We start from the raw sequence: 26688 nt of genomic DNA, 5'->3' as shown, positions 1-26688 counted from the left end.
GACCACAGGTGACCGCCGAAAGGTTTTCCAAAGAGCATAGTACACAAGCAAATGATTGAGATTGTGCCATTGGGTCTCTTCAATGTAATTAAGCGGTTTACTTGTTCTGTGGCTGCCTTTTTCTTGTCAGTGAGCTGAATTGGGTGTGCAAGCGGCCGCCTGGAAGACAAATCTAGTGCGACTTTAAGCCTATCAGAGCAGCTCTCGGAAGTCCTCCTCAACTAATGACGCTTTCAAAATACTGGTCTAATGCCATTTTCTATAATCAGACAATGGAGCCTTTTGTGACCTTATTCTTTTCTACCTAGCTAGGCAGCTAAATATTTTAAGCCATTAGCTCTTCAGTCCTGAGATTAGGGTGCTTGGTTATGAGTGTGATGGTGCCCCTGCAAGAGCAGGACACCCCTACAAAACCCTGAGTGGATTCTCCAGGCTTTGTAAATGCGGTCCGCCATTTTAATACATATAGTGGACATCAGTTATTACGAGATGACTATCTAGTGGCTGCACTGAATCTGGTTATGTTTGGTATCAAACATGTTGGAATTATACCCCAACACTGATTCTAGTGTTGGAAATATGATCCCATGTACTGGGAAACCTCCCTTGGGGTACCCCCGTACTACCGGTAACAGCCTTTCAGGGTCTTACAGACAGCTAGTGCTGACACCGACCATGGTCACAATTCTGCCCTTCTGCTGCTGAGCCAAGCTCAAGCTGGGAAAGGTAGAACAATAGGTTTCCTGTCGCAGAGAGGTGTGACTACCTCCCAGACAGGACTTAGTGTATTGGACACTTACCAGCGCCCGCAGACTGATTTGAAGGGCACATTTGGTGCCCTCCTTGCGTACTCCAGTTTGAGCCAGTTCAGGGAACCCTTGGCTCCCGCTCTGGCAGGAAACTGGACACCGGATATGAGAGTATCCTCCCTGGAAGGGACCCCTGAGTCGTTCCAACACTTTCCCTAGTGTACTTAAGGCCTTACCTGTGGGTGGCTCTTCAGATGTGTCAAGGGACAAGACTCAAGCCTGAAACCACGTCACTCTTCGACCCTCTGGACACTGAAACCTCGCCTGGAACCGAGACTACGCCAAGGAAGCCCTTGTTGCTCCTGTACTCTCAGGGGTTTCTTCAGGGTCCACTGGGAAGGGTCCTTCTTAAAAACTGCAACCGCGACTTCCCGGTTGACTTCTATTGTGCATGCAACTGTGTTTCCACTCTGCACCCAGCCTCAGTTGGGATCCTGGGTACTTATCTTGGGTGGTTCCTTGTGTTCCCAGCTCCCCTGAGTCTCCTGGTCCAAGTTCCGACTTCGGTCGCATTCCACTTTTTTACATATGGTTTGGTCTCCCACTGGAGAACACTGTATTTTTATGCTATTTACCTTATTGTAATGGAAGTATTGTTGTGTATCAGTGTTGATATCTCCGGGTAGGAGATATACCAATATGTTAGTGAGTGTTGTGTAATAAATAGACATATTTTTATATATACACTGTGTGATTCTTTTTTGTTTAACCTACACTACATGATTAAACTGGTAAAACAAGCTGCTTAACACTCCTTCAAGATGAGCCCGAAGGCTGCTCTCCACAGCTGCCACTTTGACAGCTTTCTATGGTTATCAAAGACCACTAAAATCAGCATAAGTGTTGCCTGGATTAGTGCAAGGTGCATCACTTAAATAAGTGAGCACCATATACTAAACCACCCTCCTACACCAACGTTTTGTGACCTTTGCAGCCATTGATACATTGTAAGTGGCTGCTAAGGAAATATATGTACAGGTAAAGAATATCGTGGTAAAATGTTATGGAAAAAATATCGAAGATCAGCACATAAAAAGGTAAGTGCATATAGATGAGGTATAGATTTAGTGTGCCTAACTCTGCAGTGTAAGTATAAAGGAAAAACTAACGCCTAGGGATTAATAATATTTCTACGTTCTGGTGACGAGAAAGATTAATTATCTCCTCCCTTGAGTTATTTTATCCTCAATGTAAACTATGTTATCATTATTCTTAATAGTCATACATGGAAAATCCGACCCAACAATGAGTATATCTTTCCTTAGATCTGTGTCTAAGTATATTTATTGTTTTGTATTTCAACATTAATATATAGAGAGATTAATCTTTCAGACATATATACAAAAACATTTATAATATTTACAATCTTTACTTACAAAAAATCAGAAATCAATAAACATATACATCTATGAAACCCTATATTTCAATTAGGATGCTTATAGGATTAATCTACTCAAGCATTCCTTTCTAATGAAGATCAAACCTATTCGAGAACTTTTGAGATCTTTTTTAATTATGATCTCTACTTTCATAAAAGTACTCTGCTAACGTGAATCCAAAATAATCAATAATTCAACTGAATGTCTTCCAAGTCGTTGTCGACGCGTTTCAGCCACAAAACTCTTAAGGCCTCATCAGGACTAGGGTACATGTATATATAACTTCTTCAAATTTCACCTATAGATACAAATTCAATATTTCTGTATTACTAATTTTATATGTACAATATAATACAAACATATATCATTATTTACACTGTATATACACATCGGAGCATAAGACCGGGTCATATGACCCCAACATTACAAACAGAAATACATTCCAAGAGAAACACTGAAGTGGCGGGCAAAACATATCAAAATTAAGTGTTGTAAACATAAACCTAATAGTGCACTAACACCACTGTGTACCGGTTATCTCTGTTACTACAATTGATAGAGGTATATTGTGCATCGGCTTAAATCAATATGTATATACATATCAGGCCTCCCTATCAACTGAAAGGAGTATGGCCTTACGATGTATAGTATCTCTTACCAAGGCGGGTATTATGGAGCGTACGGCTATTACATGTAGTCCCGTCGGATCCCTGATCCTCAATTCCATTAATTGGGAATGGTATGGTCATCTAAATATCCAATACACGGAAATTTACTAAAGCCATCTTAACCCTGATACTTAAACATTCAAAACTTACTAATAGAAGTCGTGCTGCCGAGGTGTCTTGTAAAGTGTTCGTAAAATATTTCTCCAAATCTCCATCCAATGTTGTTTATAACTGCAAAACAAATCAACCGATGCCTAAACATAAACTGCCTCAATCTATTCCTACTATCTACATCAAGGAAACATGGAGGATAAATGGTAGATCCTACCTTGAAAAATCTTCAGTTTTTCACCCGTGAATGCCTTAATTCATTACACGAGAACCGTGAGAAACAATGGAAAACCGCAGACGTCGCCTCTGTCAAAATAACGAGACGGATAATTACACTAAGGACCCACTTTTATAACTCAAAACCCTAATAATGTTACGGGCAATTTCTCTAGCGACTCTCACCTTAATGTGCAAGTTCTTATCGTCTAAATCCCTCGCGCTTCCGGCATCAGGAAACACGTGATGCGGAAGCGGGAATATATCCGGATTGAAAGGTAATAGAGCTAAACAACGGACTCTGTTCCTAAATCAATGAAACTCGAAGGCAGACTAATCGCTACATCAGAGTGGCCTGTGGTCGTCATAAATGACCAAATGTTTCTACAAACACAACCAAAAATGGTAATGCCTAGTGCCAAATAAAAATAGTAAAATAAGAATAAGAAAAAAAAAAAGGAGAGTGAATCATAAAGACACCACCTTATAGCCCAGTGTATACCCGCCACTCCTTACAGTCTTTATAACACATAACATTTCTTTATCTGACATTTTTTATCAAAAAAAAAAAAAATAATTTTTGAAGCCTGTATTTGCGAGGTAACACAGAACAACTCACATACTCAATGTCTTTTAATCATTAAAGTTGTTTTAATGTAATAAAGACCATATTTCATCTCTGTCATTCAGTCCCAAAACTGTAGTGTGGTATTTTTCAATTAATCTGGCTTCCAATCTATTCAACCTTGTCTGAAGTTGTGTTTTTTCCAAGTTGCCAGCTAAACAAAGTACTGACCATTTTAGATCATTTTCCGAGTGATTTAAAGTCTGGAAATGTTGTACTAACGGGGCTCCTTGGACCTTGCATTTTATTCTCGATTTGTGTTGTAATATTGGTTTTTTATTGGTTGTATAGTCTGTCCAATGTAATATTTATTACACGGGCATTTAATGCAATAAATTGCATTTTTGGAATTACAATTAGAAAAAACTTTTTGGTAATGTATTTGGTCGTTGATAGTCAATTGTTTGGAATCCTCTGTTAAACTACATGCCAAACAATTCTGGCATCTGAAATGGCCCACTATAGGTGGTAAATTCAAAAGATTTCTAAGATCTTTTTTAGGGGGTACAGTTTGTCTAGTTGCCTTAACCAGTTGTTGCCGAATGTTTTTACCTTTTTTAAAGGCAAAAAGAGGTTTGGGGATTCCCAAGGTTTCAATCAGTTTCCAATTCTTTTGGACAATCTTTTTTATTTTATTTGCTTTGGGGTCATACGTCAACACACAAGTCAAAGGAGTATTTGTATCTTTTTCTTTTGGTATTAGTAATTCCTCCCTTGGGGTGTACCACGCTCTTTTTAGTGCACCTTTCACAAGTTTTTTGGGATATCCTCGTAATATCAGTTTGTCTTTTAAGATCTCCGCATTCGTAAAATAATCTGATTTATTGGTGCAGTTTCTCCTTACACGGAGAAACTGCCCATATGGCAGATTCTCCTTTAATGTCCGCGGATGACAGCTTGCAAAGTGTAGTAGGGTGTTTCGATCTGTGGGCTTTGTGTATAGACACACTCCTAGCTTATCAATTTCTTGTTGGATGAATACATCCAGAAAGTTGATCTTCATATGGTCAGAGCTCATTGTGAACTTAAATTCCGCTGTCCTAAAGTTCAACCAATTGTGGAATTTGTTTAATTGAGAGTCATTTCCTGCCCAAATCATGAAAATAACATCTATATAGCGACACCAAAACCCAATATGATGTTTGAAGGGATTGGTGTCGCTATATATCCATCTTTTTTCAAATTCCGCCATCACCAGATTGGCTATTTCTGGCGAGAAACTGCAACCCATAGCTACTCCAGATATTTGGAGGTATAGGTTTCCTTTAAAGTTGAAGAAATTGTTTTTTAAACACAAGGTAGCTAATGCTACTATAAATTCAGTAGGGACTTGATGGGGACGGTCTCTTGTGTCAAGTTGATATTCCATCACTGCCAATGCCTCTTCTTGGGGTATATTGGTATATAAAGATTCGATATCAAAGGATACCAAAAGTTGTTTTTCTTTATCATAGGGTAACCCTTCAACCTTTGATATCAAATCCATAGTGTCTCTTATGTACGATGGAGTCTCTTTCACCAAGGGAATTAAGAAGGTATCAATATATTTGGCTAGTGGCTCTAAGATAGACCCACAAGCAGACACAATCGGTCTGCCTGGTGGATCTATCAAAGTTTTATGAACCTTGGGCAAAACATATATGTTGGGTGTCTTAGTTTTGTCATTGTTCAAGTATTCAAATTCATTTTTACACAGCCATCCTTCTTCTAAACCCTCCTTGGTAATCTCCATAATTTTAGATTTTAAATCAGGTGTGGGATTATTGTCAAGTGCTCTATAATGCAAGGGATTAGATAGTTGGCGAATTATTTCTTGATCATATTTTTCTGTGTCCCACAGAACAATTCCTCCCCCCTTGTCAGCCGGCTTGATTGTAATAGCCGGATTATTGGACAAGTCTCTTAGGGCTTGAAATTCATTTTTAGAGCAGTTTGCATTATAGAAAGATTTCTTTTTCTGTAGTGCGTCTAGTTCACGTAAGATTTGTTCTTCAAAGATTAAGATTTCCGCTGGTAAGAGTATACTTTCTGGAACAAAGTTTGATTTATTACGTAAACCACTTATGTTAATTTGTTCATTTCTTTCCCTTTCTAGGAAAAATGCTTTCAGCCTGACTTTTCTAAGGAAGTGTAGGATTTCAGTTTTTGTATCCACTGGATTTTGTAAAGTAGTAGGGACAAATGATAGGCCTTTACTTAAAATCATCAATTCAGTTTGAGTGGGAGTATATTTGGACAGATTATAGATGGGTATAGTTTCTATTCTGTCTGATTTCGTAGTATCACATATATTTAACGCCTGTATGTTTTCTTTCGGGTTCTGAAAGTCTCTGAATCCTGATTTTGATACAGATCTGGGGTCTGGTATTGGCCCTGCTGTTGATACTGGCCTACTTGAGTATTGAAATTTCGCCATCTTGCTCCTCCTCCCCTGCCTCGATATCTGCCTCTGCCAAAAAAAGGTTGGGATCTAGGGTACTGAGAATAGTTATGATAATTATTGTATGACCCTTGGTCTGAGTCAGAAGATGTGTCTGAAAAAGTGATGAACCTATTTCGTGACCTACCTCTGTATTGTGAATTTATTGAACTTGGATTATTATTTTGATAGAAATCTTCCTTCAAATAGGGATATGTCTCTTCCAGTTTAAAGTTTTTGATATCTCTAGCTACTTTCGTGGTTTTTTGATTTGTGGTGTGTATCTTGAAATCCGCAATTGTTTTTTCGACTGATTCAAGCAAGGATTTGCTATCTTTTATAGTTTTTAACTCTGCAGTGTAGTCATTAATAGTAGGCATCCAGAACTGGCGTACCGGCTGATTGGCTCTGGGTTTACGTTAGGGCCCTGGACTGGTTGCGTGAACTCATCCATTAGAATTGTTCCCCTGGGCTACTTCTACAAACCAAGCCCAATGAGTCTTATTTTCCCAAACTGGTCGACTGGCAAGGAGGAAAGGAAGAAGTTCCTGTCTGGATCTCTTTGCTGCTTCATGCATTACTAATTCCAACAGACACTCCACACCTACAGGTTTGGAAACTAATGACTGACTTGCATTAACCCAGATTGCACAGAGGGAGTTCGGACACTGACTAATGAAGAGGCTGAACCTGGCCCAGTGACTGCCACAAATTCCCCGCAGGTGGAATACAGTTTAAGCTAATTGGAAGTCCTTAGCGAGGACAATTTGTGTCAACAAAATAAGTATAGTAATCCGGGACTGGTAATATCTGCTACTCCTTGTGCTTCCATTGGTCCCAACTCCATTGACTTGTTGCCTCCTTCGACCAAGCTTGTTTCTTGGAACCTAGCTGTTATCAATAAACAATTGGTCTGCCCTGGGTGGTGTCGTTTTGTGGACTAGTTTGATATATGCGTGTTCCAGGAAACATGGGCTATCTTGCCATAATCTCAGCATGGGTTTGTTTGTTATGATCGACCTGCTCAATCATCAGGAAAGGGCAGGCCATTGTACTTCCAAGCAGATTGATCTTCCGTCCCCCGATGTGCTATTTGTGCATTTGCAATTTGCAATTTTCAGAGTATTTTTCATTCTGACTGTATAATGTCTATTGTAGACACGAGGGCAGCATGTCTGTTATATCTGCTATAGATGTTAACGAGCACCTTTTGTGTCTCCCTGTAGATGCCTATAGAATTGTGGCCGGGAATTTTAACTGTAACTTTGAGCCTTTTGGTATTGCCAGTAAAGTACTTAGTGTAGAAGAGGATGAAGCATGGGCAATTCCAGAGCTCACACTCCAACCGATTAAAACATGGTCAGCTGCAGTCCTGCAAATTAACTCTTTTACCCTAAATAATGGCCTTCGAGTCTGTAATATGATATGTACCATGAAGATATATATATATATATATATATATATATATATATATATATATATATATATATATATATATATATATATATATATATATATATATTCCAACGCAATCCAGTATAACAGTTGTAAAGAAAACTCACTGGTGCCGTGGCCTCTATTTTCAAGACGTGCTTTATTCAACGGATATCCCTACGCGTTTCGGAGTTTCAATCACTCCTTGATCACGGGCCTATATATATATATATATTTACCTACTGGCGGTTGCCAGTAGGTAATTATAGTTCGGATGTAGTTACCAGAGGAAAATCGCAACATTCTATTCCCAATGACCTTGTCTTTTGTTGACACCAGGCACTTTATTCACACCTTTTTATTGCAAATCTGCACATTTTTAATTGTCCTTTGAGGTAATCTGTGCTTGTTGCTGCTATAACTTTGTCTCAGATCAAAATATATACATTTTTGGAGGTGACTCTGTCCTGTCCTCCCGCATATTCTAAATTTCGTCATTTATGCCAACGGACTATCATTAATTTCCACTCTCTGGTCCGTCAATGCATTTTTGCATTCTCCCGTTCTGGCACTTTGCACTTTTCGCACCTTATTCACTTTGCCAAACTTACGTATGGGCTAACTCAGTTATTTTAACTTGGAGTTTTACATAATATACCTTAGCCACTAGGTTCGTATTTTGTTACACATCTCGAGTAATTTCTTTTTATTAATCTTGTTATTTCAATATTATTTTTGTCCCCCCTCTTTTATTGGTGTTGGCACTTTCCATTCCATACGTAAGCCCATCCACTTTCTAAGCCCACGCAGTAATGCCTGCAAATTTCCTATTCCAACTAGGTACTTAATTGATATACTGCCTTCGATACCTTTTGACAATTTCAGTATTTTATGTATATGCATTTGCATACGATTTATATTAGGCATGTTATTAATGTGAGTAACTTTCTGCATTTAATTTCCTCATAGCCAACTATACCTGTTTGGTTGCAGATAATACGTATTTTACAATTATTCATGAGCAACAGAAGGTTTGATATCAAAATGAGTATTTTATTTACATTTTAGTCGTAAGTTGGTTTTAAGGCTCTATTTTGGCAATTTTACTGTTTCTATTTCCATGGCTTTAAAATCATGTGATGTGGCTACGTAATTGTATTTGCACTTTAAATAACTTACACGGATTGGCTCCGACATGTCATGTGAACAAGGCTTTGACGAGCTGAAACGCGTCATGGCGATGAAGGAGTAAACAACAAATTGAGCACTTACTTTGGGTCTGTGTCCTGTTTTGTTCGGCGGAGCATTGTCACCGAATTGGAATCGAAGTAATATATATATATATATATATATATATTTTACCTACTGGCGGTTGCCAGTAGGTAATTATAGTTCGGATGTAGTTACCAGAGGAAAATCGCAACATTCTATTCCCAATGACCTTGGCGCCGATTGACGAATCTTCTCGACATTTTCAAAACTCGTGTGGCGCTCTGGTCCGCTCCTATCTTGAACGTTTCGGGATGATTCGACAAGCTGGGGTTGAGAAAAAAGGGGGGTCCCAAAACGTGTTTTCCCCATGCAATTTTCCATAGGAACCTTTAGTTGCAGCTACAGCCCGAACTGCTGAATTACACCAAATTTGGCAAAAAGGTAGCCCTTGGTTCAGAGTCGTGCCTTTTAGTTAAATGGTGTAAATCCGTTCAGTAGTTTTTAAAATATTAATGGAAAAATATATATATATCTGGGCGGAGCCTAACCACACATCTCATCGTGAGATCTGATTGGCTGTCAGCTCTTCACCCAAGAAGTGTTGGCAGCCATCTTGGGACCAATATACATGCATTCCAGTTAATAGAAGGTTTTAAGACTTTAGTTTAATTATAAATCATTTGTTGATGGTACCATATTCATTTTGTGGTGTGTTCTAAGGTGATTTTACCATGTGAAAAAGCCTTCTGCTGGGATATCATGAATCCTGTTTGAGAGAAAACTATTTTCTCATGCTTTTCCCACAGAGGTTTGGAAGGTGATCTATAAGCTAAACTGAGAACATATTTTCTGTAAATTCACATTATGTTTCTCAGTCATGTGAGAATGAAGTCTGACATTCTCAGTAAAACATGTACATCCAGCAAGGGCAGAGACTGTCAGTTGATTCCTTTGTGTTCTACTGCAGCTTCCCAGAGTGTTCTAAAGAACAACTAGAGCGCTAACAGTCCTACTTATGACAAACGTATTGCACACCTGAAGCCATCTTGATTGGAATAAAGTGGTAACTCTTAAAACATTTAATTTAAAAAGGAACAAAATGAGGGGGTTCATTTTACCATAGAAAGTAGGATTAGTGCTGCAGAAAGAAAAATTAGGACACATTTTGAGTGACTTCTCAAACCCTCTTCTATTTCATTTAAATATTCTGACATGCAGACTGTAATATACACTTTCAATACCAGCAGCAGACTTCCCTGGTGATCAGTAGCTTTACTACAGTGATCTAATGAGCAACCAGAGTGCTAACATTCTGAATTTATGGCAAATGTTTGACACATCTGAATGCCTTCTTGATGGAATCAAAGTCAAAAACTGAAAGTATTTCCTACTGAGGAGACTGTAGTAAATGAGGAAATTAGGAAACTTCATAACAAATAAGTCTCCCAAGAAGGCCACCAGAGACAAAAGAGCCCAAATGTAGCACAAATATCACCCAGATGTAGCCCAATGACAGAAGTGTGCAAAACACTTTATTTTTTGTGTTTTTGCAGTTTTATTTAGTGCAGACTTGTCCGGTATTGGAGTGATTTACATGAGCATTGGTTATATCACACAAGAACAAATTCATTTTGGTTGTAGACATGGGGAGATTAAGTGATTTGACCAGAATCACAGAATGTCGAGCTGAAGCAGAAACTCCAACCTGGTTCCCCAGTTGCAAAGTCTGTAGCTTTGGAAATAACACCACATCCTCTCCCCTAAATGCAACATTTAATCATGTGGTCAACTGGATAAAAAAACATAAAGATAACCAATAATTTAAAAGTGCTTTGTCGCTATTTGAAAACTCAGAAAACATGTCCTCATTTTAGTTTTTTAGAGCACTAACCATAATTTTGATTCAAATAAGACCCTCTCATATATGTAATTTCTAAAGGAAATGCTCTAGGTATTACAGTTTTGATTACATCAAGATGACGTCCGGCGTTCCATACTTTTGTAATAAATATATAATGTTAGCAATCTAGTTGTTCATTAGGATAGTGTTGAGAGGCAGAGGCCAGGGGCACGGACTCTGAAAATTGAAGGCAAGTAGGAGGCTGCAGAGGCAACAATTTAACCTCACTGGGCGGGAAGGAAGGGCAGTGGCAGCACAACAGACTATGGAGGGCAGTGGAAAGGGGGGCAGGGACAACAAACCAACACTACAGGACTGGCAAGAGAGGCTGTGGCAATATAATAGACCATTATGGGCAGAAGGAAGAGGCAGTGGTAGTACAACCATACATGCCTCAGACCCGATTCAGCCAGGAAACGTCCAAAGTTTTTAAGCCCAAATGGGCTTTATTTGATCTGTCTCCTGTCTACAATATCCTCTTTTTCAATGTAAGTCAAAGGGGAAAATCAATACCCCAGTTTTTTTTCAAAATCTCCCTCTTACCAAGTTCAAAATGTTAGCAAGTATGGTACATTGGTTCATGGAAGGCAGGAGGAATTGGGGTAGGGACATGGACTCGGATAACAGAGGACAGGAGGGACATGGAGAGGTGCACCAAACTGACCGTACAGGGCAGGCGTCAGGGTTTGCAGCAGCACAATACACCACACAGGGCATGCGGGACAGGAGTGAGGCACAACAATCCATAGAAAGCAATAGGGAGGGGACAGGACCATGCACATGGACAACAGAGAACAGAGGGGAAAGAGGCAATGGTAGCTAGCTGACCATAATGGACAGACAGGAGAGAAAGCTGCAACATAACAGACCATAAAGGGCAGGAGGGACGGATCAGGGGCATTACAATGGAACAGACAAGCCAGGAGGGAGGGAATAGGGGTCTGCACATGGAAACAGAGGGCTGCGGGCAGGGCAGAAGCGGCAAGATGACCATGGAGGTCAGGCAGGATGGGCACTAGAAGCAAGACACACAATGGAGAGCAACAGTGAGACTGATGGCATACACACTGACCATGGAGGGAAGGTGGGAGGGGGTCAGGGGCAGCTAGCTGGCCACACAGGGAAGGTGGGAGGGGCTGTGGCAGCACAGAAGACCATGCATGGCAAGCGGGAGGGTTAGTGGCAGCACAATGGCTATGATGGGCAAGAAGGAGGGTGCAGGGGCATGCACAAAGGACCATGGAGGATAGAAGGGAGGGTCAGGACCTGGGCACAGACAGAGTTCAGGGGAAGGGGCCTCACAACAAACCACGTGGGGCAGGCAGGAGGAGCAGTTGCAGCACAACAGACTAGGGAGGGCAGAAGGGTGTGGCAGTAAAATGGACCATGGAGGACAGGAGGAAGGGGATAGGGGCATGGAATGTGGACAGGCAGGGTAGAGGTGGCAGGGACAGGTTACAGTCATCTGACAATGCTAGGTAGGTGGGAAGGGAGTGGCAGCTCAACCGAACGATCGGAGTGGCAGGTCCATGGAACATGGTGGGCAAAAAGGATGGAGCAGGGGCATGAACAAAGACATCGGAGGGCGGGGGAAGGAGAATAGGGGCAGCAAGCTAAGCACAGGCTAAACAGGAGGTTAATGATGGGGCATACAATTGGGCAATGGAGGGCAGGAGGAGTGGACTGGTACATCATGCTAAATGGAGGGCTTTGGCAGCACATCAGACCATGCATAACTGGAGGGAGGAGGCTAGTCCGTGGATTCAGACAACCGAGGATAGGGAGGAAGTGGATGGGGCAGCAAGCTAACTGTTCAGAGATGGCGGGAAGGCCAGTGGCAGAACATCGGCCACACAGGGCTGTAAAAAGGGAGCAGAGACATGGACTTGGACAATGGATGGCTAGGAGGAGGGAAGGCAGGAGCAGCAAGCTTGGGTGGGGGCAGCACAATGCCAGGCCCTGCTTCCAACCCCCCACCATCCATTGTGATATGCATTTTACTTACCGTTAAAAAGAAAACTAGAAATTTGCTGAAAAAAATAAAGATTACAGGGACGGTATAGTTAGACTCGGATTTCACTCATACACAACCAGTGAAATTCAGCAATAATAGTTACCCGAGCTAACTATAACTTACGCCCCCGCAATGTACTGCCAATGACCTCAGACATTACATCATTCATGACATGGTCAGTTACATCACTCACGGCATCACTCATGACCTCTCAAATGAGCTGTGAATGGAATGGAACTATAATCGCTAGAACTTTATTTAGGGATAGTGTGTGTATATTAACACCCCTTTATTTCCTTTTCTTTCGTGTAAGAACCATTATAATACGCAACGTGCCTAGATTAATATGGCCGATACCCTTTCACTTTAAAGTAATGTGTAGTCCATTGTTTATGTTGATGTTTGCAATTCTAAGTATGTTTATTATGAATAAGTCACGTTGACTAACATACAGGTATGGCGGTCACAGGGCACGATATGCTGAAATGAAACTGTGTGCATATTAACACTTGTTTTCTTTTCTTTATTGTATCAATTCCTGAATTTTCACATCGTGACCAGGCTAATATGGCCGCCAGCTTTTTGGATTAAAGTAATATGTAGTCCTTTGTTAATGTTGGCAACTGTAGGCATTTGTACATTTAAATAAGGATGCTACAATGACGTCTTGTTTCGTTATCAAGGTTCGGACGAGCTGAAGCGCGTGGATCACGTCCTTTGCAGATTAAATACTTCCAAATTACAACCTGAGTGCTGATTCCTTCCTTGTAAGAGTGAGAGGAGATTAAATACATATATATAAAATTCACTGAAAAAAACACAAGTTTCAGGGACATTATAGTTAGAAATTAGCATTTAAAAAACCTCAGAAATTCACTGAAAAAACCACAGGTTTCATGGACTTCATAGTTAGTTGGACATGTCACTCGTACAAAACAAGAGAAATTCGGCCGTTATAGTTAGTTGTGCTAACTATAACTCGCGCCCCCGCAGTGCACTGCTGATGACGTCACATATTACATCACTCATGACATGGTCAGTGACATCACTGATGACATCTCAAATGACATCACTGATGAGATCATCTACGTGATCATCTGATGCACCTCCTCACACCCTAAAATACAGACTACCATTTTCGAAACCATAGAAACACCAATACTAGTACATCTACAATATTCTGTGCACTATGCATGTAGACCTCTAATCAGCTATATAGCATTGATACAGTCTTTTAAATACTCAGTTAGTACCTATGCAGTCTAGAAATCCTTCTGTCTGTCCCATGCCCTTGTCCATTCACCCATCCAGCACTATGTACGTATCCTGTCACTCTGCCAATACCTAAGCACTTATGAAATTTAGCATGCACTCTCTTTGCAGCACTGAAATTACTCCAGTTATTAGTCATATACTTAAGGAATGGCCTAGCCACTAACCCAAGTACAGGTACAGTGTTTTGTACACTATGCATGCAGACCTCTAACAAGCTACATACTATTAATACGCTCTTCTAAATACCCAGTTAATACCTATTCAGTGTTGGAATCCTTCTGTCTGTGCCATGTATTTCTCCAATCACCCATCCAGCACTATCTACGTATCCTATCACTCCGGCAATACCTAAGCACTTATAAATTCAACAATCTGAAAGAAACACGTTAGTTGGATTCCTTACCTTAGAATATCCCCAGGCGTCAGGCTGGATCCGGAAAGATTTTTCGTCAGCAATACCCTTGCGCGTCGCTAGGCGTCGTCTGCGGCTCCGCGTCCGTCATTGACGTCTTGATCGCTGGGATGACGTCGTCGGAGTACTTAGACACCGCCCTCGCGCGCTGACGTCAGTTCTTCTTTTTTCCGCGCCAGTAAGCGCAGATCCGGCAAGAGCATACCCTTAGTCACTTTTTGACTAACTTTTTTGGACTTTTTTGGTCTCTTCTTTCGAGTCGACTCCTGGTGCCGGTAGGGATGCCCGGGTTCAAGCCGTGTGACGCCTGTCACCGACTGATGTCGGTTACCGACTCCTATCGTCGGTGTCTCTACTGCCTTGGGGCCGACCATGATGACAAGTCAAGCCCTGACTGCCGGGCCTTGACCTCGAAGGCTAGGCGGGAGCGGTCCCGCAAGCTCTTCGAGATCCGGCAGTCGGCTCTGCGCTGCTCGTGGTCACGGTCGAGGAGGAGGTTGAGGGACCTGTCGTGGAGCCAAAGTCATCACCGCTCGTCTGGTTCAAAGTCTTTGCATTCAGGTAAGTCGAGGCACAGTAAGAAGTCGAAGAAGCGACACCGCTCTTCTGACTCCCCTCGCCGGTCGCGCGACTTGGTCGAGGGTTCGGGTGGCACCACCTGCGAGGCTCCGCCGGAGTCGCGTCTGGCCCCATACCCTCCAGTCCATGGGCCTAATGCGACTCCGGGTGAGATTCAGGACTTCCTCGTGGCCATGAGGTGTCTTGCTCCGCCGTCAAGGCCTGCCGGTGCGCCTCCAGGCCCCGCAGGTCCGACTGGGGGGCCTAGCGAGCCGGCGGCTCCGGCGTCTACTTCAGTGCCGACGCCGCAGGTCCTCTTGGGATCCAGGCCTGGATCCCGGCCAACGCCAGTTGACCTTACGACCCCTCCGCCGGTGCCGACACCTCTGGTGCCGCCCCCGGCGCCATCTTCAGACGACGCCGTCCCTAGTTTCAGCCCTGGTCCGGGTCTGACGTCGGAACGGCGCAGACCGGCTCCGTCTCCGTCTCCGTCCTTTCTACCTGAATACCAGGAGACGGATGAAGGGGAGGACTGGGAGGGGTCTGAGGACCCTCTGGTACAGCAGTGCCAGTTAAGTCAGGACTGGGTAGACGAGCTGGGGGATGCCAGTGGTCTCGACACCTCGCCGGACACTGGCTTCATCTCTCCTCCTTCCGTGGCTACGGAGGAGGGTGCAACTTATTCTGTGGTGGTGCGCAGGGCTGCCAAGGCCCTTCACCTGGAGCTCCCTGCAGCGGCCGTGAGGACTAACCTCCTCACTGAGGTGCTTCTACCGCCAGTAAGCACTTCGGAGCCTCTACTGCAGTTCAATGAGGCCCTCACTGACGTTCTGATGGGCTCTTGGTCCAAGCCCTCCACAGTCACTCCTGTGGATCGGAACGTGGCCCGGCGCCACCGCCCTGCTCCGGGCGACCCCAGCTTTCTGTCTGTACACCCCACCCCTGAGAGTCTGGTTATCCAGGCCTCTACGTCCCAGACCGCCTTCCCATCCGCACCTCCAATCCAAAAGGTTGGAGCAGTTTGGGAAGAAACTGTTTTCCTCCCTCAGTTTGGGGTTGCGGTCCATTAATACCACGTGCCTTTTGGACTGTTATACCCACTCCTTGTGGGATACGGTGGCGGACGTGCTACCCCAGTGTCCGGAGGAGGCCAGGACACGGCTCGCCCAGGCTCTTGCTGAGGGGGGGGATGCAGCACGGTACTCCATTCGATGTGGACTTGACACCACGGACACGCTAGGTAGAGCGATTGTGACGACTGGCGATTCGTCGTCACGCCTGGCTGAGGTCCACAATGGCCTTTTTGGTGACAAAGCGGACAGTGCGCTGGAGCGCTTTAAGGACTCCAGGGCTACGGCCAAGTCCTTGGGCCTCTTGGCCCGCACCTGCAAACTTCTGCTTTTCGCCCCTTTCGTGGCCAAGGAAGGGGCGCCCCCGCACGTCTGTCCAGCCACAGGCCGCAGAACCACCCTCAACGCGGTCGCAGACGTGGATTCAGCCGTGGCGGAGCAGGGGGGACAGAGAGCCGGTCAGTCCACATCTGCTCCCACAGCATCTGCCTCAAAGCCTTCCTAGTCCGAGCTTTTAGGTCCATTCCACAGCAGTGGGAGGCAGAATTCACCATCACCTGCTCCACTGGCATACCATCACGTCGGACAGGTGGGTGCTGCAAATCGTCCGAAGGGGCTACTTCCTCCTCTTCGAGGCGACCCCTCCAGCCATGCCACCGCAGTACCACCGCATGTCGGGGGATCACTTGCAACTTCTGCAGGAGGAACTTACGGCCATCTTGGCCAAGGGGGCCATCGAGCGCGTACCTGGGCCAGAAGTAGGTCGGGGTTGTTACTCCCTCTAATTTCTGGTTCCCAAGAAGGGCAAAGGGGGCCTACGCCCTACCTTGGACCTCAGGAGCGTCAACGCCTTCCTCCGGAAGGAGAAGTTCAAGATGCTGACTTTAGCTCAGGTTCTGGCTGCCCTAGACCCTGGAGACTGGATGGTAGCGTTGGACTTGCAGGACGCTTATTTACACATCCCCGTCCTGCCGGCCCACCGGCGTTACCTGCGGTTCACGGCAGGGCGCGAGCACTTTCAGGTTACTGTGCTCCCCTTCGGCCTCACCAGTGCCCCTTGGGTGTTCACGAAAGTGATGGCGGTTGTCGCAGCTCATCTGCGCAGATTAGGGGTTCCAGTCTTCCCCTATCTCGATGACTGGTTGTTGAAGGCGGGCTCACCCCGAATAGTCGTCTCCCACCTCCAGACTACGGCCGACCTCCTGCATTCGCTGGGGTTCTCTATCAACGTGCCGAAGTCACATCTGAGTCCCTGTCAGAAGCTCCTCTTCATCGGAGCGGTTCTGGACTCGGCGCAGTTTCGTATCTATCCTCCCGAACAGCGGGTTTGGGATATTCAGGCTCTGATTGCGATCTTTAAGCCTTTATCCCGAGTTTCGGTCAGGTTGACTCTACGGCTGCTGGGTCTGATGGACCCCTGCATCCTGCTGGTACATCACGCCAGGTGGCGGATGCGGGCTCTGCAGTGGGACCTGAAGTTCCAGTGGACTGAACATCGGGGCAACCTGTGCGACCACGTCCCGATTTCAGAGGGCACTGCAAAGCAGTTGCAGTGGTGGCTCACGGACCGCGATTGGGTCTGCGGCAGATCCCTCTTCCTACCCCAACCGCAGCACGTAGTGGTGACGGATGCGTCCCTCCAGGGATGGGGAGGCCACATGGGAGAGGCTGAGATCAGAGGCCTCTGGTCTCTGGCGGAGTCCCGGCTCCATATCAACCTATTGGAGCTGCAGGCGATCCGGCTTGCACTGAAGGCATTCCTTCCCTCTGTCCGGGGAAGTGTAGTGCAGGTGTTCATGGACAACACCACCGCTATGTGGTACTGCAACACATGGGGTGGGGTTGTGGACCCTTTGTCAGGAGGCTCTGCGCCTCTGGACATGGCTGGAACATCAGGGCATCACCCTGGTAGTTCAACACCTGGTGGGCTCTCTGAACGCCAGGGCGGACAAACTCAGCTGCCGGTGCATGATGGATCACGAATGGCATCTGAACTCGGACGTGGCGCAAGGCCTCTTTCGGCAATGGGGAGAGCCTTGGTTAGATCTATTCGCCACCGAAGAGAACGCGCAATGTCGTCAGTTCAGCGCTTTGGAATTTCCAAGGCGGCACTCGCTTGAAGACGCTTTTCGTCGCGAGTGGAGTTTTCCGCCTATACCACTTCTGCCCAGAGTGCTGAAGAAGATCAGGCGCGACCAAGCCCAAGTCATCCTTGTGGCTCCGGATTGGGTACGAAGATACTGGTATCCCGAGCTACTCTGTCTGTCAATCGATCCCCCGATTCGACTGCCTCTTCAGGAGGACTTTCTGTCGCAGCAGCAGGGGACGGTCCTCCAACCGAACCTGTCCAGCCTCCACCTCCATGCGTGGAGATTGAGCGGCGGCAGTTGATGCCATTTGACTTGCCTCCTGAAGCCTGTGATATCATTCTGGCAGCCAGGCGTCCCTTCACTAAAACGGTATACGCCTGCAGGTGGAACAAATTTGTGGCATGGTGCACAGCAAAGGCTGTGGATCCGCTTTCCGCCCTTCTTTCGGAGGTTCTCCTCTCTCTTCTTTCCCTGGCCCAGCAGGGCTCTGCTCTGGGCACCATCAAAGGATATCTTTCAGCTGTTTCTGCCTTCTTACGGCTTCCTGATCAGCCTTCTCTTTTCAAGTCCCCTGTTGAAAATAGATTCTTAAAGGGCATTACTCACATGTTTCCTCCTGTCCCCTTTGTAATGCCTCAGTGGGACTTGAATCTGGTGTTAACCTATCTGATGTGCGTTCCCTTTGAGCCACTTCATAACTGTCCTCTTCGCTTTCTGACTCTCAAGACTGCTTTCCTGGTTGCCATCACCTCTGCCAGACGAGTGAGTGAGCTCCAGGCTCTTTCTTCTAAACCTCCTTTCCTCTCTGTCCATCTGGACAAAGTTGTTCTAAGGACTCGTCTTTCTTTTCTTCCTAAAGTTGTTACTGCCTATCACATCGGCCAGTCAGTTACCTTGCCCACCTTCTTTCCGCCTCCGCATCCCTCGAAAGAGGAAGAGAGGCTTCATCGCCTGGACCCAAAACGTGCACTCTCCTTCTGTCTGGACCGCACAAAACCGTTCCGGGTGGACGACCAACTCTTCGTTGGCTACGTGGGCGCTAAGAAGGGGCGGGCAGTGCACAAGCGGACCATCTCTCGGTGGGTCGTTTTGTGCCTTAAGGCCTGTTATTCCTTGGCTAAGAAGGATCCTCCTGTGGGGCTGAGGGCCCATTCTACTTGGGCCACAGCGGCTACTACTGCCTTGGGACGAGGAGTCCCTCTGCAGCCAAGTCTGGAGAGACGGCTTCTTTGGCCGTTCCGTTCTCCAGGACTTCCTGGTGTGATCTTGGTTCGCAGACCCACCACGGGGTTGGTATTGCTGGGGTATCTATTCTAAGGTAAGGAATCTAACTAACGTGTTTCTTTCAGATGAACAAGTTACTTACCTTCGGTAACAATATATCTGTAAGAAACATCCGACTATGTCATCAGTGATGTCACTGACCATGTCATGAATGATGTAATATGTGGCATCATCAGCAGTGCATTGCGGGCGCGCGAGTTATAGTTAGCAGAAATTAACTATAACGGAGGAATTTCTATGGTTTTGAATGAGTGAAATATCCAGCTAACTATAACACCCCTGAAACCTATGGTTTTTTCTGTGAATTTCTAAGGTTTTTTAAATGCTAATTTCGTCTCTGAAACCTAATGGTTTTTTCAGTGAGTGAATAGATTTATAATATCATCCACCTCATTTTCTTTAATTCAAGGATTGAAGCTTGAAACTTTATTTAAAAAACGAGATGATTCACCTGGGTTTAACAATAAGCATTGTCATTAGCATTGAATTTTTTGAATAATTATATTGGTTTGGATTAATTTTGATTGGGTGATTGTTATAGAACCATCATAATATGTCCAACATCTAGAATTATTGTAATGAATTGTGATGAAAACGTCTGAGGACAAAACAAACGTACAATGCCTTGTAAATAGAATTTGATTTGCACATTCAAAGATGGCGACCAAAATGACACTACTGGGTCCCTCGTCTATGTCAATGAAATACAATGTATATATGAACTTCCGCCCCCAAATGCGAGCCGACACTGACGAAAGCTACGGCTGAAACGCGTCTGTTTCTTTATTTGCACTAATAAATCCGAACTGGGATTTAACCTAACCCGAGTGCTGGTCCTTCTGTTCTTTGAACACTGGAGCGTCATATATATATATATATATATATATATGTATATATATATATATATATGTGTGTATATATATGTATGTATATATATATATATATATGTATCATGTGATGTGTTCATAGACTTAAAAGAAAAGAATATATACACAGTTGCACAGTTATTTGCATGATGCTTGAAAATTTTAATCAATTGGTTACAATATAACAGTCACGTTCAGTATTGTAATTGCCTGGTTTACCACAGCGATAGTGATACAGATTGACACAGCAGTTGCATGGTCGTACTGCATGTAGTATTTGCATCAAGTTACCCAGTTTAAAATCTTGCCAACTTGATAAGGGTGTTAGTTAACTGACATGTGGTGATGGGAGATATTATAAGACAGAGTAAGTTCAGTTTTAGCCATATATAGGGTACAGTACCCATAAGTATCTGTTCTGTGTGACAAAACACCTATCATCTGTGCAAGAGTTTCCTTAGTGGAATACATTGCTAAAGGAGGAGTGTGTCTAATACAAAAATAACAGTCTAGTACCCCATTTCACATGTTTCAAGTATATAATCCACAGTTCCACAGTAGGGCTACCCGGCATACCAGGTCATGCAAAGACAGTTCACTATGCGTAGTCTAGTGATCCAATCAATAATGGAGATGGTGTGGATAATCCCTGCATGACTATAGTGACTAGTAGTAGTGAAGGTTCACTGGAACGTCCATCCACTCCTGTGCGCATAACACTAATGTAGGTGAGTCAGTCCCATCTTTGCTGTCTGCCACATGTGCCTGTAAGAAACAAATTTACAAAGACAAGTATTAGCAACCAGATTACCATGATGACAATAATTATTCACATGATGTGCATTACTAACATTGTAACTCAAGACAAAACCATAACATGTGATTAAGGCATCATGAAATCTCCAGAGTGTATACAAAAATAAATGAGAGGAAAAGGTGGGACGGGTGGATTCTGCCAAGCAATCTCAGTTTATCTGAATTATATCTAAAGATGGGAGTATATCTCCTCATCCAGATTTAACCCTGCAAGATGAAGCAGGATTCTAACCTGCGTAAGGACGCCAGACGGTTGACACCCCCCCCCCCCCCTCCCCCTCTGATTCAGGCTCACTGAGTCTAGGCCAAAGTACTTGGCCTGTGTCCAGTCTCCTGCATGTTTTTCTGTGAAATGTTTAGCTGTACCGTAGCTATGATCTTTATTAGTAATGGCACTCCAATGTTCCAAAATCTGCTTCTTAACCAGAAATGTGGTGGAGCCGATATACCACAGCCCACAAGAACATACAATAGTGTAGACTGCATAGTCAGTGCTGCAGGTGATCAGTTTAGGACTCTTCCATTTTGTCTTTATCCTATCTAGGGTGACTTCAGATACGTTACTGCTATACCTGCAGGCCTTGCAGTTACCGCACCTATGGAAACCTTTGGTTGTTTGAGCCAATTGGTTTCTTTAGTTTGGAGATGGCTGTGTACAAGAAGGTCTTTAAGTGAAGAATTTCTCCCATCGATGGATTAAGGCCTACTTTGTTTCTTCGAATATGATCCTGTCTTAGAATGCCCCATGTAGATTTGAGTATTTAGCAAAGTTAGTCCGCTTGGCTGCTAAATTTTATGATGAACTGAATAGGTTCCTGTGTGGCATCTTTGGGGATGCTTTGTGAGGATTGTCTAAAAAGAATCTCATTCCTTGACTGTTTTTCAACTCGTGCCTCAGCCTGTTAAAGGCCTTTGTGCAAATAGCCTCTATCTTTGAAGCTCTCTATCATGTCTTGTTTGGTTCGCTCGTAGCTAGCAGTAGAGTTGCAGTTAAGTTTGGCTCTTAAGACTTCGCTATATGGTGTGCCCGATCTAAAGCTGGGTGGATGGCAGCTGGATATATATATATATATATGTGATCAAGGCCACCTTGTGGCCGAAACGCGTAATGATGTGCTGTGTTGGTGCTGGTTCTAATTAAATTCCTCTGAAGCACGACTGGTGTCCGTGTGCTTTCTTCTTCGCCTGTCTGGAAGTGGGAGAATGCGCCTGGTGTTTGTATGTATATATATATATATATATATATATATATATATATATATATATATATATATATATATATATATATATATATATATATATATATATATATATATATATATATATATATATATATATATATATATATCTTTATATCCACATATCCACAAAATCGCTGTACTTAGCAGTTCCCTATCCCGCGGTGTCGGTGCCAGCTGATGGTGACAGCAGCTGTAATTTATTTCCAAAAGTCCTTAGTTAATCCTTGAATGAAGAACACAAGGAGCGGCACACCAAGAGACTGCACAATTCCTTTATTGGAAGGAATTGTGCAGTCTCTTGGTGTGCCGCTCCTTGTGTTCTTCATTTGAGGATTAACTAAGGACTTTTGGGGATATATATATCGTGCCACGGTACTTTCCTTTAAAGTTAGGTATACAAACACTATACTTAATTCTATATTTTGGATTCAATAGCTTGTCCTCAATATTTGCGTCCCTCTGTATTCTGGCTTTGATATTTAGATTGCACACCACATAGATTATGTGCTGGATCTCCACTACTACACTATATAAGGCTGAACTAACATTGATTCTTCATGGAATCTCGAAGAAGTGTAAGCAAGCTTCCTAGTATTCTCTACCAAGTATGAGTTAGAGACACATATACTGGGGAAACATCAGCTGCCCCACACACGTTTGACATGAACTGGAGTGATGCCAATTTTGCCTAGATTTATGCTCATTCTATTTGCATAGCCCTAAACTACTTGAAGCTGCCATCTGTTCATCCCTTTCTTGTTTTGAATATCTTTGGAATGTATTCAGAATGTTGAGAGTGGGAACGAGCTAGTATATACCAGTTGGATAATGTTATGGTAATAGTAAATGATTCTTAGTTTTTTGTCTCTTTCCTTTTATTAGGGCCTTTCCTGTGACGCCCCTCAGCTTTTGCAAAGCACATACTGATTGACTCCTTTTCTTAAAAAACAGAATAGGTTAGGCTGTGCATTCACACACTTAATAGGTGGAAAGAACGGACTATGACGTATACCTAAGTACGTGATAACCATTTTGCAAAGTTCTGATGTTACAGCTTCTTAAGCAGTGTTTGATGTCACCACTTGGAATTGGACTATCACACAACCGTGTTAATGATATAAAACTTCCACGCTAAGAAAAAAATCTTCTCATTCTTTCCTCATGTACTCAAGCTGGTAACTGGGTGGATTCTAACTTATGCATTTTTGTACCATACGATAGTCATTAATCTGAAGTTATATTCAAGAGCACTTACATTTCAATTAATATGCATTTTCTATTTTACTTTCAGCTATCAATTTTTCATCAGACTCCGTTTCTGAATGCATGGTAAAGGAGCAAGTACGTGAAATGAGTAAAGAAATTACAGAGAAAACCAAGAAGTACAAGGAATGCAAACAGATGTTGGCTGTAAGTTGATAAATTTGTTGACAGTTATGAATAATTAGATGTTTTGCCATTTCTGCTTGGGCTTAAATATTTTAAGGATGTTTTAAGTGTCTCCAGTTTGTCAATTTACCCAACATGGGGTCTTGTGTAGAGTCAAAGTTTAAGATATTCTCAACTTTATTTAGGATTTCACAGAACAGGCCTTATAGGTTTCAGTGTTGTCTGATATCTTCAATAATCTCAACACCAGCCTCCTTGGCAACCTTTTTTGACTCAACTATAAGGTATTCTGTAAACAACTGCTCTTTATTATGTCTTAGCTGTCTTTATGAAGGCCTTTTATGTCCTATTCTTAGGGTTATTTATTATTTAATAAGTGACTTTATTAACATTTTCAAAAATACTAGCCACATAGATACAGCACATGGAAAATGCAGAAAGGTAATCCAGTTAGCAAACAATTTACCCACTCCTCATATCCTCATCTATGGTAATCCATGTATCATCCAGTCACATCCGCCTTCAACCTTTTTGGTTGCCCATGAATCATTCATTGTTCTCTTCTAAAGTCTGGTCACGGAGGTCCTAATAAGTTTGGCAACTTTTAAGTGCATCCTTCCCCCTTTTGCCTAGCTCTTCATTCAAGAGGTGATCTCTGCATTTTGCTGTGGGCAGTAAAGGGGCTCCTAGTCTCTTGCTATGTCTCATCTGGTAACTTCATCCTGAGGTGCCACCCACAGTTTGGAATACCTATCCATATCCGTCTCCCTGATGATCCCCAAAATTGCTAATTTGTTCTCTTATCTAACATTTGAATGTTCTACCAACCCCCCCACAACACACTCTTTCTCTCTCTCTCTGTTGTCACTTAACTGCACCACTCTCAGGTTTTCCTGTTTCATCTCTTCTCTGAACACAGCAGCGTATAGATCTTGTTAGCCTTTTCTGCAGTTTCTACTACTAACTCCCACCTCTTTCTTAGATTTATAGAGTTGTTGAGCTTATTCAGAATAGGGGATCCATATATGCATGGCATTAGACGATATGTGATTTTCTCTCTCACAGCTTACGCTTCTAATATGGGAGCTTTGGGACCAGTGTGTCTCCCTTTAAGTTTTTTCTCAACGTTTGTCAAAATTGACGGTACTTGTAGAATTCCTTAAGTCTCATGTGATGTTTCCTCCCAAGACTGTCAGTTGGCATGACTGTTTTATTCTATCAAGTCCCCTTTTGAGGATACCCATCATGCCCAACCTTTGAAACCTCTCCAAACGCTTCACCTTGCGGTGTCCCCGACCCTCCGACCCCACCAATTAGTCTGTTAATTCATGCTCACAGCAGCCTTGTGGCCTTGAAGCTGCTTTGTCTGCTCGGAAAGAGGGTCCTCACCTTCTGCCTATGATGGTGCAACATGTTTCCCCATTATTAATTTATTTTAAACCGCTCTTTCATCACTACAAGCTGTGAAGTACAGTGATATCTGCGAAATTACAGTCCTCTCCCTCATCTTGTACTGTTCTGCATAGTGCCTTCAATGGTATATGTTGTAACACTATTTCTATAATGACTTCCTTGGTTCACTGTCCACCATTCCAAAAACCCCTCCTGGACTGGTCAGTTCTGGTCAATCTATAGGAATTTTTGAGTTAAGGAATCTGTAGCATGTATGGCTGTAGATACATTCTCTGCATACTACTGTCATCTAGTGTTGGGCTCAGACGTTTGCAACTTGTTTCTCTTTGAGGAAGTCTTTTGAGTCTCCTCCCTTAATTGGTAATGTGCATTGGAAACATCTCCATTGTTAGATTTTTTTCCCCTGCTATTGGGTTCATACATGTACGGATCGGGCTCCATGTTCTGCCTATACTGTTGGGCCTCCTCGACTCCCGTTGTCATGGAATAGTGTTAATGAACCCAGGATCCCATTTCATTGTCGTTTGATGAACTTCGACAACTGCACTCACTTCTTTGCCTTACGGTTGGGCCAAGGCCCTCTCTAGGGTCGCGTCGCAGTTCGTCTATGGTGCCTCCTCGATAAGAATACCCTTCCAATACTGCTTCCATTGTCACCCCAAGTTCCTCTGGACTGACCACCATCAAGTCTGCAATATCTGCCTCTCCTCTGAGTACTACTAGGCTGCGTGTCAGGCCTGCCTAACGTTCCGGTCGAAAAAGACCCTTCGATACCAACACAAGTGAAAGTAGGCCCATCAGAAAATACAGAGGCGAGACAGAGACGACACCCTCATGTCTTAGAGGGAGCGCACCGTTGAGGTGGTGTAAAAAGCCCCTCTTCCGAAGCCCAGCTGGTGCAGTCCAGTTCAGAGGCGAACTCGTCCACTGAATCTGAGGGGGTGCATCATTAAGATGCTGAGGTTCAACATCTCCCAAAGACTTCAACCGCGAGTATGGTCACTATTCAGTCACAACCCATGGCTGTACAACAACCTGTGGAAATGACAGACTCCATCCCAGTGGAGCGAGGGGAGGTCATTCACTGAGCGTAGAGGCTCAATAACAGCCTACTGGTCCATCACTTCTTTTTGGCCATAGTTGGCATTGACAGATGTCTCCAGAGCTGGCTCTGCTCCTTTCTACTGACACAAAGGCCCTGACTAAGCCACAGCCTTCCTCGAGCCGACTGGCTCATCAACTCTAGAATTGAAGGTGATACTGAAATCGACACCAGCACCAAAGCCAACCTCGGCAGCAAAGTCCACATCGGCATTTCAATTCACATCAGCATTAAAATGTAAATGTGTTGTACTTGTATAGCGCACTGTTACCCTAGGGTGTCCTGGCGCTGTACTCATACTGCTGTGGAACCCTTCCTGGCTTTTTTCCCTGTGAAATGTCCACTCCTGGGCACCCCCAAGGTGAAGCCCGTCATCCCAGCGCTG

At 43.8% G+C, this 26688-nt stretch overlaps 1 protein-coding gene across 12 annotated transcripts in view; it reads left to right on the top strand.

Moving 5' to 3' along the window:
- The window catches only part of TAX1BP1 (Tax1 binding protein 1), a 712600-nt gene that overhangs the window by 460130 nt on the left and 225782 nt on the right, over positions 1–26688 (top strand). For all 12 annotated transcript variants that reach the window (XM_085631620.1, XM_085631618.1, XM_085631616.1 and 9 more), the window contains one exon: positions 23691–23809. In XM_085631620.1, the coding sequence (XP_085487746.1) occupies positions 23691–23809 (119 nt within the window). The remainder of the gene's footprint in view (positions 1–23690; positions 23810–26688) is intronic.

Source organism: Triturus cristatus, chromosome 10 (genome assembly GCF_964204655.1).
Source record: "Triturus cristatus chromosome 10, aTriCri1.1, whole genome shotgun sequence".
Lineage (NCBI taxonomy): Eukaryota > Metazoa > Chordata > Amphibia > Caudata > Salamandridae > Triturus > Triturus cristatus.
Note: the sequence above shows the minus strand (reverse complement) of the source record. Positions and strands in the feature narration are given on the sequence as shown.